We start from the raw sequence: 22,111 nt of genomic DNA on the forward strand, positions 1-22,111 counted from the left end.
GTGGCAGCAGCATATTTAACAAACGGAGAGAATATATAAAAAAAATTAAATAGTATGTAAAAATATTTGAGAAAGAAGGTTCTATTATTACTCTGAGCGAGAAATGGGGCTCGATGGGTTAAAGCAGTTGGGAACCCGTATCCCTGGGTTCTAATCCTGGTTTTGAGAGGCGAGTGAAGGTTGTTATCTGCTCTTTCAAAACTGAATTTGTTCTCTGTGTCCGTTGCTTTTGTCTGCATGCCAAATGGATTGCAGGATTGCCTTTCTTTGCTTTTGGGGCATGGATCAGCGTTCACGTTACACTCCCTATCAGTACCTGGCCCGAGCCGGGGAAGCTAATGATCCAACCAGCGGACCAAATTCAGTGATGAATCCTGGTCATGTGCCACCTGAGGCATGTTGTGCATACATTAAGAAACTGCTTTTAACTGTTTGTGGGCAAATCCATACATGAATGCATCAATTTTAGGTGTTAACTCGCTCACTCTAGGTTTTTCACCTTGAAATTCTTTTTTATCCACTCCTCCGCGATTAAGTCGCAGCTCCTATCTCTTAATGTTCTCCGTGAACTGTTCCATTTTCTCCTTTTATCAGATTTACCAGTCCAGAGTCTACTTCCCCCTCCTGTGCACTTACTTTTCCAGTTCTGACAGGCACTGGTTTTGGTCTCATAAGAATGGCCATACTGGGTCAGACCAATAGTCCATCTAGCTCAGTATCCGGTCTTCCGACAGTGACCATAGCCAAGTGGTTTAAGTTTTACTGGAACCTGGCTCTTATTGTACAGTGGTGGCTGCAATGCAGTGGCCTGTGCCCATGAGTTGTTAGGTGGTTGGTCTGGGTCATTCCACATGTGCCTGTTGCAACACCCATTCCAATCATCCCCTGTTTCATCTTTTAATTTTGCTAGGGCCACCTTTTTCCATTTCTGTCCCCATTCTTCAGGCACTGTATAAATACCCGAAGTCTATTGTAGCCCAAAGAGATTTATAATGGGGACGGCATTTCTCTTTTTTGCAGATTCTCTACAGTTGTTTCCAATTTCCTATTTTGTTCCTGTACTTGCTGTACCATATAATGTCTCTGGACTGCGTGCCATCCTGCTAAGAGAGAGCTTTCCAGGGCGCTCTTGCTTCTTTTAACTCTTTTTTTTCTTTCTGTTATTTGCCCTGCCAATTCTGTGGCGTGTTGTCTTAACCATTTAACAGTCATGGTTATAGTTGCCAATATTCTACCTTTTTTATTCTAATTGTTATTTTTAAAGCTCAGTTTCTGCCATCACTTTACATGTTCCAGTCTGTGATTTCCCACTATCTTTTTTTTTTAACTCATAAGGACTTCCTTTGAGGGCTACCCAGTGTATCTATACCTCATCGGACTCTGTGGAGATTTGAAGGGAGGGGATAAGGGGGATCCCTAGCTTGGAGTTTTCTGCCGTGTTAGATCGCGATTCCTACAGAGGACCGCTTGCCTACTTACCAGATGAGCGGTTGGGTCACCAGTGTTAGTTGTTGGCGGCGTGTGTGTTCTGTGTGTGCTGTGCTGTCTCTGTGCAGCCAGCCAGCCCAGCAGACCTCGACTGAACTGCCCAAAGAGACCATAGACTCCATTCAGTGGAGGCGCTGGGCCAGATTTATTGTCAACGAAGCAGTCCTAGTTCCCTGGATCAATGTCTGCAATTACACTAGCACATGTATGCCTGTTACAATGGACCAATTCAGTGAGCGGCGGGACTTTCCGCTCTCCTCTAGGCCAGATGATGGTTAGGGTGAGGTATCTCAACATTTATAGATTGAGACAAACAATATGGGATCAACAACTTAGGTACCACCTTCCATGTCTCGTGACATGTTTGTTACTTCCCCTTGTACCTTTCTCCTGTGTTTCAGACAAAGCATCCACATTTATCACTTCTGTCAAATCATCATGTGCTGGCTTGGGGTGTCCTCATGCTGATCGGCTAGAACACATTTACATATTCAGTGTGTTTTAACAATGCTGCTGGTACTTGTGCCAAGTTCGTGTATCGGCAAGCACCTGCTTTCTGACAGGGCCTGACTTTTGTTCAGAGCATAACTTTTGCTGACTTTGGTTCAGTGCGCAGGCCATGCTTCAGGCTCTCGCTTCCCAGTACACTACCAAGTGGCTGGTAGGGAACCCAGATCCGTCCTTTACACTGGGTTTCAGCCCAGGTAATCTATAACATGAAGCCAAGGTCTATATCTCTTAGTCCTGGCTGCAGTTTACCTGGGCTTCTTCCTACCTTACTGGATTCGCCCCTCTCTGGGTTTGCCATCCTCCAACGCCTTCCACTCGGGAGTGACTGTAGCCTACTTCCTTGCAGCCTTTCCCTGCCCTTGCAATCGTCAACAACCTGGCTATATACTGGCCCCGCCTGCTCCTGCTCCGCTGATCTTACTCCTAATTAGTGGCCTGCTTCCTGGCTCCTCCTCTAGGTCTACTTGGGGGTTTTAATTGGCCTGCCGGGCCACCTTAACCCCTCCCAACCCAGCATGGGGCAGAGGCCCCATCACATATGCTAACACACATTAAAAGAGCAGTGATCTACAATCTCCTGTCTGACAAAAACAACAAGGAGTCTGACGTTTCCTTGGATTATTTAATTCACCATTTTCTTTGAAGTTCAGCCAGAAGAGCTCTGAGCATTTTCGCTCTTTGCGTGTGCATGTGTGTGTAACAAAATTTGTATCAGGATGCTAATATAATTAAGCATGGTAGAGAAATGCCTCTGCAGTCAAAATAAAAATTAGAACTCTTGCACACCACATGTAGACGCTTCCCCTCAGGAAATCGCTCTAACTCACTCAGGGCTGTCCCAACCCATACGCAAAGTACGCAGCTGTGTAGGACACCAGGAAATTTGGGACACCACATTTCCTGGTGCCCTGAGCAGCTGCATGCTGCTCCAGCCCCTGCTCCGCCTCTTCCCCATGGCCTCCGCCCCCACTCCACCCCTTCCCCAAAGCCCCCGCCCCTTCTCCACCCCAGCCCTGCCCCACTCCACCCCTTCCCCAAAGCCCCTGCCACTTCTCCGCCCCAGCCCTGCCCCACTCTACCCCTTCCCCAAAGCCCTCGCCCCTGCTCCGCTCCGCCGCTTCCTGCCCCTGCCCTGTGTGGTAAGTGGAGCGACCTGGGCCGAGCCTGCTCCGCTCCACTGGCTCCCAGCCATGCCGCCTCTGAGTTCTGGGGGAGAGTTCCCCTGCACCCCCGAAGGCTGGGAGCCAGGGGAGCAGAGCGGAGCGGGCTGGGGACAGCGTAGGGCACCAAAGTGGCTAGGAACGGCCCTGAACTCACTATTCCTGTCAAGCAGGGTATGGGTTTGTTAATTTGCCCTACAGAAAACACATCACCACCTCAGCAGCCCAAGAAAATGACAAAACATCCAAACTGTGGAACTGTCGGCAAACATTTTCAACACCACTGCAGCAAGGGAGGGAAAAAGTCATGTAAGAAGAAACCTAGCCCCGTAGGAAATGAGAACGCTTGTGCTGCTGTCTTAATGTGTGGCATGGTTTTAAATTACATTAATGAGAAAAGTTAGTCCTAATAGCTAAGGTGTGGCTGCCTGGGAGTTCAGCTGGATGAGAGGGTAAATGAAAGGTCAATTGATTTTTCAAAGGAATGATTTTATATCCCTGACAGTCTTCAGCTCTGGATACTATATACTTTTTTTTACACTTGTTTTAGCTGAGACACAGACCCATATACATAATCTACCCCCCTCAGACATCCTGTGCATTTGAGTCCATGAACAAGCGTATGCAAGTGAATTTCAGTGATGTATAAATATCAGGAGTGTGATAATCTCTGGCAAATGTAATACAATTTGCAGCTGCTTGACAGTTTCTTAAAGGCTTCCCACATTGCCAGTGACAATTTCACTGTATGCATTAAAATGTTGCTACCATTAGTAGCTCAAATACCAGTAATATTTTTAAAATGTCCTAGTTTCAGATACATTTCCTAGTTTATGCCTGTAGAGACAAATGCTTTTTAACTTTTGAACTGTCAGGTTGCTGAACTGAGTGAAGTTTTCTTTTAATTGATTCCAAACCTCATGTTAAACTACACATCAGAACAGAAGCTGCTTGTACAAAATTATGGCAAAATGTCTCATGGCTTGGTATGTTCATATTACTGGACTTTTTCTTTTTTTCTTTTTTGTTATAACAGTCACAGTTCTGATATAAGAATCGCTGTCATGTTTATACATCACATATTTAGTAGAACCTCTTAAAATTAATGATTTTCCCCCACAAAAATGCAAAAGAGCCTCCTCTTTTTAACCTAATCAGTTGTACAAATCATGGCAGCTGTAAGGAGACCACTGCCAGTGACACATAAACATTATATACTCTACCACATAATTACAAAGAATATTTACATTTCTTCATAATTGTTAACAAATTTGTTTCCACTTATGTAATATAAAAAAAGGGTTTCTAGCCCTCATGATTGCAAAGATGACCTTCAGAATGTGAATTGGATATTAATTGATGGCTTGATATCTGCCTGAGTCTGCAGCCAGTCTGAAACATGAGTTCTAGTGGTTTGAATGTCTCCCTTTTGTTTCATGGGCTGTTAGTAATGAAGACTGACACTGTTTCTGCTAAACTTATAAGAAGTAAATGTCAATATTGATTACATTTCAACAGTAACTTCTACAATGAAAAGCATTGGAAGTCACTGTTGAAAGGTAATCAATATTAACGTTCACTGCCTATCATTTTAGCAGGAACATCAAGTTAATATGCATGCTTTTGTGTGTCATTGTTGGCTGTTTTGACAGATATTGAGGCAGAGTGGGATAATTAATGGCTTTCAAGAATTGCTGTAGTGGGGAAGAAAAAATTCACACACATCCCTTCCAAATTTAACCCTTTTCCCAAAAGTGGGAGGGAGGTAATGTTGTATGTGCTCCCAAGTACCAGAAGCTTGCCACTTGGAAACCACAAACCAAAACCATCTCCCACATCTTCTTGGGGAGAAAAAAGCACCAGCTGTTCCCTACCCAAAAGCCCAAACCTCCAGCTGTCACTTACCTGGATGCCAAAGCCTCCAGATAGCTCATAAGGTGATGTTACTGGTTGTCAGTATACTGACACAGATATGACAAGTATTTGCAACACGTTTAAAATCTGGGTCAATGTAAAATAAAATCAATTGAGTTTAAGATCAAAATAAATTCATAAAACAATGTTGTACTGAATGACCTGGATTAGAGGGATGGTGACTGGGGTGGGATGGTCAGTGCTGCATAATTTAGCTCTAGTGTGCTTTTTAGGAGGCAAGATCCTCACAGTATGTAATTTGTATACTAAAGACAGGCCTGAGCTTCAGTGTTCTGATCTGGATCCAGATTCTGACATATACCCTTTTCCCCAAGTTTCAGGTGTTCAGATCCTAGCTTTTGGACAGCCATGAAATTCTGATCTGAGTCATGTTTCATATTGTGAACCTCCACAAATTTCAGAGTGGGTTTGTTTGGCTGAGGCCCATCTCCAATATAATGAACTCTTGCTTTCCTGGTTGCAACGATTTGTATGGCATAGTGATTCCAGAGCTATGCAAGGGTTAAACTGTGTGAGTCCCTAAGGTACCCTTGTCTACCTTAGCCCTGATCAAGATTATCTTAGAGAACCTAATGGCTCCAGAGAAGTCAACAGAGATTTTTCTCCTAAAATGGGTTCAGAAAGCTTATGCATTACAAAACTATTTTTAGGATTGCTGTCCATCCCACACTTTGGTGGAATGATCCTGCTTCTCCTGAGTCAGTCCCATATCCAGCAAGATTACTAAATCTCAAATTGAATTTAGGTAGGGAAACCCCACCTGCATTTAGCCAATACAATATGTTTTGACTCTACAGGACAAATCTTGAAAGTGGCAACCCTAACCTTTATATTTGTGTAAACTCATTTTATTTAGAAAGAAACAATCCCCAAACATACAGCGAGATATGTTTTTAAAATATAAAACATATCTTTTTATTTGTCTGACCATTATACCTAGTGGTCACATAATGCAGTGATTCCTAATATAGCATAACTTCTTCAGGGGTGAGATTTTTGCCGTCCATCAATATCGTTGTATAGATTAAATAAAAAAAAAAGTGATTAATGCAATGAGAATTGTTACCAAGGACATAATTGCTTTTATACTATAATATTAGGCAACATGCTGCTAATTCTCTAAGCATGTGGAAGCAAGTAGATGAAAAGAAAATGGTGGGGGAAACTCGAGGAATATAATTTTGAGGAAAAAGAGGTTGATGTAGTAAAGAGCCTCTCCACCACTGCCCCCTGGTGCACTACTTCAGATTACTCACTTGAAGATGTCTAGACAGGAACTAAATGTAACACTCTAAATTATCCACATCAGGGTTTAACAAGAGAATAGGGTTGAAGAATTATTGCTGAAAAACTGGAGATTGCTGAAGAACTTCTCTACATTGAGTGTTTATGTTCAAAGGCAAAAATAAAGCTTGTAATTTAATATACTGTGCTTCTGCATATTGTACACAAGCATAAACTCCTTACAGCCCTAAAATATACTTGTATACTAGGCGATAGTTCTTTTATTTTGTTCTCTCTTGACATCCTCAGGCAGCCAGTTTGAATTTGTGTGGAAAGAGGCAATTGTTTTTGGAAGTGCCCCACTCTGAACAGTGACTCTAACAATGAAATTGTGTGGTTGCATGTTTGTGTCTGAATGATTTCCTTATTTGACACGGTCAGTGATATAGTGAAGATATTTTTCACTGCCATCCCCGCAGACCAAACTTCAGCTTTAAGAGTAATGGTGGTTTCTTTCCTCCTTTGCATCATTACCAGAAATAAGACTTTATAGGCCAAATTACACTTTCTGTGACACTTGTTTAAACCTATTGCCTTCTAAAAGTTTGAACAGATATAACTGATTGACTGGAAATTAACAATTGCATTTCATGCACAAGAAGGGTATAGAATCCTATTCACTCTCTCTTAGTGAGTTGGCTTCTGTAGTTCCTAACAGGATTAAAAAGTAGTGACATAAACAAATATAATTCTGAACATCTACATGGCGTGCATCTATTGCATAGGTAAGAGACATCTTTAGATAGTCATTTTTCAGAATAAAACTGTGCTGTTGGTAGTTTTCATTTTCAGTGTGATACATAAGCTTTTACCGTATTCACGTGGATTCTGTTTGGACACTCTAAAGTTAGGCCGATTATTCAGTAAAATATCCTGATTATAGGTTAACATGTCTTTATGCTCACCCGCGGTGACTTTTAATAACACACTGCCACTAACCTAGGGTCACCTGAAGCCCACCGAAACTATCGCAAAGCATGATTTCAGTAAAAGCTCTCAGATTTAATGATGGAAACTATATAGCTATCCTAGACAAAATCAAATGAAATACATGGTAACACAATCGGAGATAAGCTTACAATGATTTTAACAGACGATTCTGATCTTTAAAATATATAGAATTCCTGAGCAGTTCATATTCTCTTCTTTGCAGCCAGTGTAATATGCAGGTTCAGTTTACAAACTTTTGATTTTTATGTTGGTAGACGGAGACATTCGAATTCCTATATTTGCTTTGCCATTATTCACTTGTGACAGTACAACCCTATTGTTTTAGTACTGATTGGATTATATTAACATTAGTAGAACGGCATAATGGGGTTGGACCTAATGGCATACACTGTAACGTGTGAATATTTGTCATTTTCCTCTCTCTGATCACTTTGTGTTTTAAAGAGAATTTTTTTCAGCTTAGCTTATCATTTACAGTACCAATTAATTCTCTTACATCTATTACAGCTTGCTGTTTTAGAATTCCCTCCAAAGAAGCTATTTGGAAATAAGGATGAAAGAGTGATCGCGGAACGGCGGAGTCACTTAGAGGTAATGGTAATTTTTTAGCAAACTTTTGAGAGTGTATTTAGACAGGTCAGGCAGACAGAACTCTATACGAGCCATTCCCATATGGCAGAAGTTAAATAGTCTATTTGTAAGTGTGAAGTTACTTGCTGCTTCATTTACCACAGGAGATGGCAGCAGTAGATTGCAAAGTAATGAAACATGCTTATAAAAAAAATCCTTCTGGTCTTTAAAAAAAAAAAAAAAGGCATCTTTAGTTTTGTTCATAGGAGGTTTATTTATTTAAGGAGGAAAAGGTGGTAGATGAGGTGAAGTAAGCGTTCAGTGTAGACAGATGGTCTCTACACAGCGTAAGATTTTAAAGAAGATTGCCTACTATAAACTCAATTTATTAACTGAAGATTTGCCATATTTTATCTTAATTACTATATCAGAATATCTGGGGATGAAGACGCAGGCACTCTTTAGGCTTCATTGAGCTTTATTTGTAATCTAACTTCTTTTGAATTTACTTTGCTCTCTGAGCTAGTATTAGAATTAACTTTGATTGTAGCATAACAATGTTTCTGATAATTTTCAAATCCTGTTGTTGGGGTGTGCATACAGTACACAGATCCAACTTCCAAATCCTTCTAGCTATTCTACCAGGCACCTGTGGGGATTCTGTATTTCATCAATAGCTCATTCATCATTCTAATATAGGGTATTTGGGGGGGGGGGAGAGATACCAGATTTTGTAGTAATGTACACCACTCTGCAACCCTGTTATAGCTAATGGGGTTGCACAGGGATGCAAGTCCATATAGAGTTGGAGCCATTGCATTAAGTTAAAATAACAAGTGCTGTTTAAACAGAACAAAGGGAAAAGAGGGGGAGGGATAGCTCAGTGGTTTGAGCATTGGCCTGCTAAACCCAGAGTTGTGAGTTCAATCCTTGAGGGGGCCACTTAGGGATCTGGGGCAAAATCAGTACTTGGTCCTGCTAGTGAAGGCAGGGGGCTGGACTCAATGACCTTTCGGGGTCCCTTCCAGTTCTAGGAGATAGGATATCTCCAAAAACTAAGAAAATTGTATTCTACTTGAACCTTCTGATTCTTCTTTTTAGTTAATCTTTTTCTACAAACCACAGCATTTTGTGAAACACAAACCTCTCTTCCCACTGACTTTTGAAGGGCTACTACCCGACAGTGCAATTTCAAAATATAATCTGTTTCCTGCTTCAGATTCTTCTACAGTAATTTTAAATGCTTTTCATATTATTAAATCTATGGTTATATTCCATTCTCATTGCTGGAATTAGCTTCTGTATTTTGTGTCCCACACAGTAACTTAATCCCTTGTCTTTGTTGATTTTATTAATTGATTTTATTGCAATGTTTATACATGTATATCTAAATATTCTAACTGCTTTGTAAAATGATGGGGTTTGGTCTTGGTTATATAGTATTTATAATTTTAGATATACTCATACAAATAGTCTCTAACATTTAATGTATTATACCCACCTTAATTAAATTAAACCATTTAAACCTTGTTTATTAGCTATATATAGTTCAGCTATCATAAGATCTGGACACTATTTACATAAATAAATACACTGTTTCCCCATACATACTGTACATATTCCCACATTATTCGGTAATCCCCAACAAGAAATACTAAAGAGACCAGTGTCTAACTGGATACTAACACCCACTGTCAGGAAAAGCCTGATCAAAGATTTGTGGTAACACACTGTAAAAGTGCAATATTTTGGATTACCAATGACAGTGTATTCTGAAGCTTTGCCCCTGCTACTGACAGTGCTTTGCTTCTATGCTGTCAGAATATGGCTTCTATGACTTCTGTGCTGTGAACTGACACCTGAAGTACGGCAGCTAGCTTGGTAGAACAGAGTGACAGAGGCTGTTTTAGCAATAACTGGCTCCAAGATCAGTAAGGCTTTTTTAATAATCACAGCACCTTGAATTAGACCTGGAAGCAAACTGGCAGTGCAGAACACGTTGGTGTAATGTACTATAAACTACTGATTCTCTAAAAGCGTTGGTTGCTATACTTTGCACTAGTTGAAACTTTCATGTGGTCTTCAAGATAGAGTACATTTCAGTAGCCTCACCTGAAGGTGAATAATGAATGGATGGCCGTGGCAAGTGATGCAATGCCTTGGCCAGCTGAACATAAAACTAGGCATTTCTGGCAAGGAAATACATCGAAACTGAAGACTGACTACAGTACCTTGATGATCAATAGACATATGCCTCCAGTTGCTCGTGCCATCAATCATCAGCTTCTCCTTATCCATATTCACTCTGACACCTAGCTTTCATCCACATCCCTACATCTGCTGCAGCCAGGGAGAGCAAAGAAACAGAAATGCCTGAATCCAATGAAGAAGAATCCTAGAGTTGGTAGTCTTCAACATATTGATGACATTGCATCTCATAATACGTCACCATCTCATCTTGGGAGATGATACGCATCAAAACATTTATATGACCTTATTTTGTCATTTGATATGACTAATGTAGAGTTAATACAAGATTTTTAGAAGAGAGATTGAATTGTCTCCCTGCAAAACAAAAATGTTATGTTCTTTTCAGAGTCTCTATACTGAGTTTAGTGGATGCAGCCGCAACTGTGTGTTACACCATCACAATGTTCTGCATGAATATTGAACTTGGATTTGTCAAGGTCAGAAGTAGGTGTTTTTCTCTGGTGGATGACAAAATCTGGTCACTCTTCATAAATGATATTCAGTTGTTTACATTCCAGTAGTGTTTGTAATCTTGAACAGACTCTGACTTCTGTCACTATTTCCTGAACATCTCCTATCAAGGACAGGACAGACATTGATGACTAATCAGATTCAATTAAAAAGTAACAGAGGGTCCTGTGGCACCTTTAAGACTAACAGAAGTATTGGGAGCATAAGCTTTCGTGGGTAAGAACCTCACTTCTTCAGATGCAAGACTTGCATCTGAAGAAGTGAGGTTCTTATCCACGTTCTTACCCACGAAAGCTTATGCTCCCAATACTTCTGTTAGTCTTAAAGGTGCCACAGGACCCTCTGTTGCTTTTTACAGATTCAGACTAACATGGCTACCCCTCTGATACTTGACAGATTCAATTAGTAGCTCATCGCTGGTGAGCAGCAACTGCTTCTTTCGAGCAGAGGCAAAATTTAGGTTTTTCTTACTTTTTGGAATTAACCAGACTGCATCAAATTAAAAATGTTTAGTTCAGTATCTATCCATTTACGGATTAAGGCATCCTGTACCTTAAGCAAACTCCCATGTCAGGCTAAATTCAACAGTTAGTCTACAAGAATTATTCCTTGAATCATCAGCAGCTGAGATATCCTTGTGGCTTCCTCACTTTGCATCAGAACCAGTTTGTAACTGGTTGCAACATTTGATCACAGCTCTGTGTTCTGAAACATTGAAGACTCTCCGAGTGGAACTTATCTTACCGGATGATTTTCCACTGTTCAACTTCAAAATGAATTAAACATTTAACCTGAACTATGCAGTAGCATAAACTATTTGATGATTTAACACACGTATTTTAATTGGCTTCCCTTGACCGGCTTTGGTCAAGGAAGTTTTCCGCAAGGAAGTTTTCCGCAATGATAGCAACATTTGGCAAACGCATTCTTTTTCAGGAATCCCTGGTAGTTAAGTAGCAGTTAAATGTAATTTTCATATACTTCTGTTGTTTCTGGTTCCAGCCAAAACAGGAAGTAAAATACTGAAGTAGTATGAGGATTTTTATGGCATTTTTCAACCCAACCAGGGCCAGAATATCTTTGGAAACTTCATGCGAGACTTCTCTTTTGGCTTGGGTGAGTGGGTGGCATTTGAGAGAGAACCTGTGTTTTGAGAGAAGGAGACGCAGAAGGTTGTGGTCTGCATGGGTCCTCGTCACATGTTGGGGCCGTTTGGATGAAAAGGGTCCAGACAGCCTCAAATTAAAGTCATGGTTGTTAACTACAAAACAGGATCACCATAAAAATTACTTGAAGTTTATATGTATCTTAATGTGTTCCGGTCTTCAGAAGTTCAAAACTTTTTCCGTAAATTCATTGATAGGAAAATGTGACTTAAATTATCCAAAGAGTAGTCTTTGTAATCTTTGACCAGTCTACATATTTATAATTCAGAGGCTTTTGGCATTGAATTTTTTAATATAACACAGGACATCCACGTCTCTTGTGTGTATATTGAATTACTGCTGGTAAGTTTGCACAGAGAAATCTCTTTTCTTCTAGAGAACTGAGAGAGACTAATTGTTTATTCAAAATTACCTATGGTAAATCTAAATTCTGGGCTTTAGCAATAATAAATGGTCTATTTGCAGTCCATTAATTGTTTCATCAGAGACCTGTTTAGGGTAAAACTCTAAATTAATTGTTCAGTTGCTTAACGACTGTAACTTCACTTTAGAGCCAACTTTGCTTGATTAAATCTGCCTTAACTGAAACAGCCCAAAATTTTGTTGATTAATTTTGTTAATAAAAGTTAGTGTGTATTTTCCCTTTCATGCAATTAGACTTCTGTAAATAAGAATAGACTGTACTATCCTATTTTTGTTGCTAAAACTACAAGGAATGTAGACTGTTTTGGGTTTTAAACTGGTAAATAAACCAAAATGGAAAAGGTGTTTCAATACATTTGTCTGTTTCCATTTTGGTTGCAAAATGTGTTTTCAGTAGAATGTAGTTGCTTAGTTGGTTAGCTAGATGTATTCCCCTTAGGAGGGATTGGCTAAGGAAATGTCACTATGCGCCAAGCATTACTTGCCCCCACCCATTTCCCCAATATATCCCATTTGCAACATCCACTGTTTTTCTTCTCCTAAACACAAAGACCTACACTCCAGTTTATAGAAATACAAGATTTAGGTCCGTAGATCTCAAAGCACTTTACAAAGACAGATTAACACCATTATTCTGCACTTTCTGTATATTTGAATATACAATGCCGGCTATACAAGTGCATTAAATGGGCCAGGTGTTTAACACCCCAACTCCAATCTGTTTGTTACCTGAGATAACCTAGTTCACATTATTTACAGGCAAATTGAGAAGATGAGTACTGTATAAAAAAAAAAGTGGTAATCAAAGTCAAGTGTGGTAAATAAAAGTTGCCTTTTTCTGGTTGACTTTCATGCCAGTGAACCCAAGTACAAAGAGCTGTCAAAGCTACTGATTAGATGTCAGTTCAAAGTGATTATTAAAAGACAATTGTTAGATTCTAGTGATGAGCTTGCAACAGCTTCCTTAATATCAGAGCTTTAGGAAGAGCTTTAAAGCCAGCTTCTCATTAGCGTGGTTCTTCCAATTTGATTGTAGGCCTATGATAGTATGAAAGTAACTACTGCCCTTAGAAGCAGCTCTCCCAGGTAGTTTTTAAAGTGTTGAGAATAAATTTAGAAATCATTCAAAGAAAGATTGAAACTTTTCTTTTCATTATACATGTGCATATGTACCTGCTCATTTTGCTATTGAAAAAGCAAACAATATTGGAGATTTGCAGCACTCAATTGTACTGGAGAAGGTGCCAGTTGCATGGTCTCAGAGTCCGTCTGAACTTTGAAATGTCGCTTGTTTTGGAGAAGCATTTTTTTTAATTCCCCAGAATAAGAGAGGTACTATAACGGAGGCTCCGATAGGAAAGAAACCAACACTAGCCCAGAAAGGAGAGCATAGTAGGTTGATTTTGTGAATATCAAATATGTTAACGCATTTCTAGGATGATAGTTTTAGCTATAGATACACCGCTTCCTCGATAGAACGCGACCCGATATAACACGAATTCTGATAGAACGCGGTAAAGCAGTGCTCTGGGGGGGCGGGGCTGCGCACTCGGGTGGATCAAAGCAAGTTCAATATAACGCAGTTTCACCTATAATGCAGTACGATTTTTTGGCTCCCGAGGACAATGTTATATCGAGGTAGAGGTGTAGCTAGATTTGGCCTCTTATAAGCTATATTTGCATTAAGAAAATATTTTTAAAAACAAAAATAATAAATGAAGCAGTGGCTTGCGTGCAGGAAATAAAACCTATTTAGTTAGCCACTTTGATGCTATATGACACACCAGGTTCATGACTTGTGGTGCACCACCAGGGTTGCCCAGAAGCACCTGGTACATCCCCTTTGAAGTGGCAGTCTTTAGTGTTTTAGTAGCTGTCAGCAGTGAAGAGATGAAACATTCCAACATTTTTGGGTGGCACTGTCGTCTTTGTATCAGACACCATCTTCAAAAAGTGAATGATTTTTCCTAATAATTACATTTAATAGATACAAATAAGAAGAAACTAAGATTTTTACATGCACCAAACACTTGCATATTCTACCTTAATTTACATGCAGGTTACGAAATATAGTGTGAATAAACTCCATTGAGATTCAAACAGAACAGAACATGTACAAAATATTGTATTCTAATTATATTGGTGGGGGAAGAGTTGATCAGTTCATGAATGGAAACCTGGGATTATTTTCTAGAAGAGTTCAGTTCAAACCTCCAAGTTAGCCTAAAAAGTGGTCTACTAGACTTGAATGGATTGGTAACTGGAAATAACCTATTGGATTGATTCACTTCAATCCAGTGACCAAAAGTAATTTACTGTCGGGCACTTGCAGAATTGGATTTTCAAACCTGATTTGCAAACCTGGATGTCTAACATTACTTTTGACTGTTATAAATACCCCTCAAACAGCTTTTAGGTTCCTAAATATGACTTCACTTGTTTAACTTCAGGCACCCTCTCGAGTCATAGATTTAAGGCCAGAAAGGACCACCAGATCTCCTAGTCTGACCTCCAGTATATCACTGCCGTTAAACACCATCCAGCCATCTTCGCACTACACCCAACAATCAGAATTAGACCAAAGAATTACAACATTCAGGAGAGTGAAATGTTGTGTGCCACAGGCAGAAAAAATAGGTGGGACCAAGGTGCACTGGATTTTTTGCGATTAAAAATATAAACTTCCTTGTGCAATACATTGTCTTTTCAAAGGAAAAAAATAGGATCAATCATTCAGAATTTTCAGCCTTTTCACAAATTTTCTTAAAGTATCGTAAAAAGGAGGGCACCATTAATGTTGATTACAAAATTTATGAGTTAACCCATTTCAGACTTAGTTTAATTTCACATTAGTGCTTGTAATAGTTACATTTTGTTTTGCGGTCAGTTCAAGACATATTCCTCAATATCCTCTTGCAAAGCAAGTTGAATAGTTGCCATACCTGTATAGCTTCCCAATAACGACCCGCCACAGTCTGGAGCTGAGTGTATCAATAAAGTGAGCTCTTGATCAAGGACACAAGGTGCAACTCAGTGCTGTCCTTTTTATGAGGCAAGTTTATCAGTCATCCTCCAGTTTTTGATTTCACCAGAGGAAGCTGAAGGTGATGCATGTCAAGTACTTTGGTAGCTATTTGCCAAGGCCACTCCAGCAGATGACATGCTGTCACTGCTGGCCAAGGGATGTGTAGTAAATTGAATTCCTTTGTTGCAGTCTGTGAAAAGGTTTTGACAGGATTTGTTTTGACTTGTGCTCTAGAGAAAAGATTGATTTCCTTCACTAGCTCGGTCTGTTTTGATCTTTTTAATATGGCCTTTTACTTCCAAAAGCAGATTCACACAGATATAGCAACTGTAAATCACAGTTGTTCTGTGACAGGCTATGGGTATGGTTTTTATTGGAACTACGTAAAGCTAATGAATGTAACCTTTTAACATGCAGACATTGTAAAATATATTAAGTCCCATAGATTGTAAATGAATTTCATTTGTTAAATGTAATATCAAGCAGAATATTATTGCAGTTCATGAACTAGACTGACTTTAGAAGTTAATTCAACTGATGCTGGATAATAATAATTCAACATAATGTGCTCATGCTGTTAGACTTGAACAGAAAAATTATCTAAATAACTATAATGAAAAGTTTGGTTTTGCAAAGATAAAATAGCAGTTTCACCTTGAATTTTAACCAGCCTCTGACAGAATGCTTTTTATGTTAAGAAAAATTTAATATTAATGTATCGAATTCAAGTTGTTTGTTATCACTGACTAAAATTGAGTTTTGTTTGGACTTAGTCTCCTGAGTGCCTAGGTCAATTCTGAAAATCAGACTTAAGTTCCTAAGTCACGTAGGCACTTTTGAATATGTTATTCCAGATCTTTGTGCTGTGTGTATATTATGAAGACATCTGTAGCAACTCTGGGCCAGATCCTTCATTAGTGTACATTTTCATAACTTCACTGACGCTGCACTGACTTACATCTGCTGAGAATGGCGTCCTCCATCATTCAGGTTGTGCTCAGATTCGTAGTTCTAATGGGAGTTAAATCCTTTTTGTTACTTAAGCAGAAAGTTGTGGACGTGCACCAGAGTCACAACACTTGCTCTTGGGCAGAGTTAATTTTTTGGAGAATAACAAATATTTTCAGTAACATGAGTTCCGTTATTCATTTTTTTAAATTTAGACTTGCAGTCTAATATTTCCTTCAGGTCCCACTAACAAACGGGTTGCTTCTAATGTGTTGAAGTTCAGGTCTGCACACAACTCAGACATAGACTAGTTTAAAATGTACCTGCACAGACATGTACCTGCACACAACTCAGACATAGACTAGTTTAAAAAAAGTTATTAGCATTATTCATCGTAACTGTTGTATTCATGGTTTCCTAGCAAACACAACCAGCTTACAGGTGAAGCAGTGATGCTCTGATGTCCATTCTGCAAAACACACACACACACACACACACACACACACACACACTGCTCTGATGTCCGTTCTGCAACACACACACACACACACACACTCTGCTCTGATGTCCGTTCTGCAACACACACACACACACACACACTGCTCTGATGTCCGTTCTGCAACACACACACACACACACACACACACACACACACACACACACACACACACACACACACACACACACACACTCCCCAGCAAGTTTCTCTCTCTGGTTCCTCCTCCCTGGGGAGTCCCTGTAACTGCAACCTTGGATTTTCTTCATTCACACATTGTAGACATCTGAAACCTGTCTGTCAGCAAGAGAACTTAATTTTGGTGAGGCCAGAGTTAAGATTGCATGTGTGAGATTCTGAAGAATTGGTTATGTGCATTATGCATGGCTGTCTGGTGGAACTGAAAGATAGTTTGTTGTGGAGGTGAGACGTCTGAGTGGGTGTTAGGAATTGTAATCTGTGGGTGGTAAAGCATGCAAATTGAGGTTGATCTGGATATTAAATGGTGATTGTCTTGATTGATTTTTTACAATTGCATTGGTAGGAAATATGTGTAAGCAGCCTTAACTCTGTTAACCTTCAAAAGATTGAAAACACCACTACCAGGAAACAGTATTGCTTGGGTGGGAGGGGCAGGTGATACAATTTAGCATTAGGCTGAATCATGAATTGAGTAGCAAGGGTTTGGCTATAGGAATCCATTTCATATTTTTTGGTTGTGTAGCGTGAGGCCATTTCACCAAGCACCGGACGCAGTGAATGCCTGGAACTTTCATAGGATCATAGAATATCAGAGTTGGAAGGGACCTCAAGAGGTCATCTAGTCCAACCCCCTGCTCAAAGCAGGACCAATTCCCAGCTAAATCATCCCAGCCAGGGCTTTGTCAAGCCGGGCCTTAAAAACCTCCAACTTTGGGGCAGGTCACACTCCCTTTAATATTGTAACTAATGCCGTTGTGGCGTGCTGCTTTAAATCCATTTATGTGTCATTCTTCTTTCTCCTGTATGTCCTGATTAACCTCTTATCTTTGTGCTTACACAAATTATCTAATTGCAGGGGAAGGGCTCTGGTTTAATATTGATGGATGTGTGTAGAATTATAATAGATACAGAGGTATTTACAGTTTCTTTTATTAAAATGAGATTTCCATAACTTTGTCCACTAATGACAGTGCTGTTTTGTTATAAGCAAAGTCCAGAACTTGATTCTTTCCGTACAAAAGATACAGGACCAGATGATACTGTAACATTTCTAGAAAGGTATCATTTGTGCTTAGATTTTCAAAGAAATAACAGCTTTTAAACACTAAATATTTTCTCAGTTACTAAGATTTTTTCCCCTTCATATAAAATTGAAACTGCCCACAGTGACCTCAGTGTATTTACAGTAGTGTGGGGATCTAGAGAAGACTAATTACTATATAAAGTGCATTAAGTGTAGCTCAAGATATTGAATAACACAAGCTAGTATGCTCATATATTTTACTCTAGAGTTGATTTTAGGCTATCTTGCAATATGTTCCAAGATAACTTGGAAAAGAACTGATGCCAATGTATTTTTAGCAAGGGTGGGTGAAGCATTCTTGTAAGAAGAACCTTGAATGCAAGTCTGACTGTTTAACTCTTAGAGACAAGGTGAGTGAGATACAATATTGTATTGAACCAGCCTCTGTTGGTGAGAGAGAGAGAGAGAAGCTTTTGAGCTTACACAGAGCTCTTCTTTAGGTCTGGTAAGCATGCCCAAGCCAGGTCTGCACTACAAATTTCAATCTGTGCAGTTGCAGAGATGCAGCTGTGCCTCTGTAGCGCGTCTAGTAAAGACTCAGCAGATGGGCGAGAGCTCTCCCCCGTTGGCAACTAGGGGTGTGCGGTCAGAGGGGGTTTTATTTCTGAATTAAAGTAGGCTCCCTTGGGATATTTGGGTGGCCCGTTCTACTTCTTTAGTGGAGCATCCTTGTAAGGTGAAGATGGTGTTGAGCATATTAAAGTGTATATCCCAGACTTTTATCCTCAGAGAATATTCTGTGGTATCTGAGTGCCTGACTGTAGATAACAGATTTTTTGGTGTGTTTGGGGTGGTTACTGGATCTATGAAGGTTTCTTGTGGGTTTCTTGTATATAGTTGTGTGTAAGGTTCCATTGTTGAAGCTGATTGTGGTGTCCAGAAAGTTGATGCTGTTGTGGGAGTATTCCAGAGAGAGTTTAATAAATAGTTGGGGTGGTTGAAGTTGTGGTAAATATCTGTTTGTCATCTGTCCCGAGGATGAAATAAATCACTGATTTTATCATGCATTTGTCCATAAATGCTTCTTCAAGGTTGCTCATGAAAAGGTTGACATATTGGGGAGCCATCCGCATAGCTGTTCCCATAGCTTGGACTAAGTGTTTGTTGTTGAATGTAAAATTATTATGAGTGAGGATGAAATGGATGAGTTTGGAGATGTGTTTTGGGGTGAATATCTGAGGGTTGTCTATTGTCAGGTAAATATTTGAGGGAGGCAGCTATGGCATGATTGTGAGGGATGACAGTGTATACAGAGGTGACATGCTTGGTGGCAAGGATGGTGTTCTGAGAGGAGTTGTTAATGTTGTGGAGTTTGTGGAGGAAGTCAGCTGTGTCCTGGAGGAAGCTGGTCCTTTGTGTGGTGAGTGGTTTGAGGATTGTTTCTGAGAGTCTCGATATTCCGTCAGTAAAAGTATCATGGCCAGATATGATGGGTCTGCCTGGTTTCCCTTGTTTGTGTATCTTGGAAAGAATGGAGAACATCCCTATGGTGCATTTGTGGGTTTAATGCTGAGGCAGTTGGGGATAAGAATGCTATTTGTAGACAGCACATGGCCCTATCCTACTCCACTTCCTGCCCTCTTGAGCTCCGACACCTTCCTGCTGCCTCTAGGCCAGGGGTCTCAAACACGCGGCCCGTGGGCCACATGCAGCCCGCGGAGTCTTCCCTGCGCCCGCCAAGCTCCCTGCGCCCCCCCTCCCTCCCAGTTACTTCCTGTCGCCGCCAAATCCCCGCCCCGAGTTATTTTATGTGGCAGCTAAGCTCCCCGTGCGTTGCTGGGGCTGGGTCTCTCCCTCGGCCCCGCCTGCCGCCCTCACGCACCTCCCCCGAGTGTCCCCCAGCCTCACTTGCTGCCCCTTCACTGCCCCAGAGCCTGCAGCTCATGCTCTGCTCTCCCGGCTTCCTGCATCACTTGCTGCCGCAGGGTCCTAGTGCCCCCTCCACTAAGGTCAGGGCAGGCTGCCCTTCCCCTGCCCTAGTCCTGAGCCTCTCCAATGCCCCGAGCCTCTCCAAAGCCCCAAAGCCCTCATCCCCAGCCCCACAGCCCTCACCCCTGCACCCCCTCCTATCCCAAAACTCCATCCCAGAGCCTGCAACACCTACCCCCTGCCCCAGCCCGGAGCCTGCACCCAGCACCCAAACTCCATCCCAGAGCCTGCACCCCAGACCCCCTCCCCAACCCAAACTCCATCCCAGAGCCTGCACCCCCACTCCCTGCCCCAGCCCGGAGCCTGCATCCAGCACCCAAACTCCATCCCAGAGTCTGCACCCCTGGCCCCCTCCCCCATCCAAACTCCCTCCCAGAGCCTTAGGCAGGTGGGGGTGGAGTTTAGGTGGCAGGTTTGGGGCACCACCAAAATTTCTACAAACCTGCCACCCCTGGAAGAGGCAGAGTAGGGGTGGAGTGGTGATGCAGCCCAATGCAGTGAGGGGGGCTTTACTGAGTGTATATATATTATTAAAACCGCTTGGAGGAGGAGGTGGAGAAGAGGTGGGGCCTCATGGAAGGGGTGGAGTGGGGGCGGGGCCAGAGGCAGCGAGGGGGGGTTGTCAGTGAAGCAGCCCTCGGGCCAATGCACTAGTCCTCATGTGGCCCTCGTGGTCATTTGAGTTTGTGACCCCTGCTCTAGGCTGTGTGCCAGTTCTTACTCTGATCCCTAGACTGACATGCATAATAGACATGCTTGTCCCATGCTGTTCACTAGCCTAAGGGCTGGATTAAGAAACAATTGTGAGGGTGATATCAGGGAGCCACAGTGGGAAGGAGTCCTATGTCAAAGCAGTCTTGTATGCAGCCAGAAAATACGGCAATGTGAGACTTGCTGCATACAATAGTTCTAACCCATCCTAAGTTCCAGCTGCTACTAACCCTCAATGCCCTCCCATTCCCACCCTCTACCGGTTTCCAAATAGCCAGTTCCAATGTGTTATCTACCTAAGAACTAGATAATGTCCCAATGGTTCAGAATTAGTTCAGTTTGCAACCCCTCAGCTCCGTTCTTCCTTATGAGTACCATCTTCGTTCTTTTCCCTCTCCATGATATGTATAGCTATTCCTGCTGCCTATTCTTGGGCCATCACACATCCATTTACGGAGTCTCATTCCCTGTGGCTCTTGCCCGTTTGCAAGGAAGAGAAGCCAAGGGAACAATCAGAAATGACTAAATGTTGCAAAGCACAGTTCTAGAGAGAAGACATGAAACCCTTAGACCTCACCATTCCTTTTGTAGGATCACCTCAGATTGTGCACTTTGCAAATCCTGTCTCTCCATGAGACACTGCCTCCCGTCTGTGTGCATCAGCATGCCATCTCCAGAAGGCTGCTTCTTAACAGATTCCTATAGTTTGTAATAATACTTGACATTTTATATAGTGCTTCACATCTGAAAACCACTGCAGAAAAACATCAGTTACTCCTCATGACACCTCTGGGAGGGAGCGAGAAGAACTAATACGTTTAACCTTTTTAAAATTAAATGGTAGAGAAAACACCTGAAGGTGTTTCCCCTTTTCCCCCATTAGATGGATCTAATGATTTGAGGAAGATCAAGCTGGCTAACATTCTGGCTTGTGCAGTGACACTGGATGCCTGAACAATCAGAGTCTTTTAGAGTCTCTGCCGTTTAAGCAGATCTTTCTTTCTTTTTGTCACTGCTTGGAAGCCCTCATAGCTAACCAGACTCCAGTTTACCTGCTCATTTTGCACTAGATTCTAATACCCTTGCTTAGGAGTATCTTAGGCTGAGGTACTCCCATTGAAACCACATGTACTGATTGCAGAGTAATGTGTTATTCAGAGTGAGTGAGCTTGAAATCTGCCCCTTTTTATAATATTTCCATCTTTTCTATAGAAAATAGCCATCTGTTTTTCTTCTGTGAATAGTTTAAACCAAGATTTGGCTTAAAACTTGTAACATTCTCCTCTTGTTAACAGATTATATAGTAGTTATATGACTGGGGCTAAGCAAGACTAGCATTTTAATAAAGGGAAAGATGGTTCAGTGATAGGAGTTGGGTGAACAAGACAGGCATTCCTTTTCCTGAGTCTGCCACCGATTCTTTGTGAGACCACGGGCAAATGTATTAATATCTGTACCACAATTTCTTCAACTATAAAGTGAGGATTATTCCTTACCTCACCCGGCTCT

The 22,111-nt window shown here is 41.2% G+C and overlaps 1 protein-coding gene across 6 annotated transcripts in view; it reads left to right on the plus strand.

Annotated features, from left to right (window-relative positions):
* Positions 1–22,111, plus strand: part of KIF16B (kinesin family member 16B) — a 223,787-nt gene that overhangs the window by 196,435 nt on the left and 5,241 nt on the right. For 4 of the 6 annotated variants that reach the window (XM_008173558.4, XM_065589753.1, XM_008173554.4 and 1 more), the window contains one exon: positions 7,836–7,919. The exons of the other annotated variants lie outside the window; for them this stretch is intronic. In XM_008173558.4, coding sequence (XP_008171780.2) covers positions 7,836–7,919 — 84 coding nt within the window. The remainder of the gene's footprint in view (positions 1–7,835; positions 7,920–22,111) is intronic. 6 annotated transcript variants of the gene reach the window in all.

The sequence above is a fragment of the Chrysemys picta genome, chromosome 3 (assembly GCF_011386835.1).
Source record: "Chrysemys picta bellii isolate R12L10 chromosome 3, ASM1138683v2, whole genome shotgun sequence".
Taxonomy (NCBI): domain Eukaryota; kingdom Metazoa; phylum Chordata; order Testudines; family Emydidae; genus Chrysemys; species Chrysemys picta.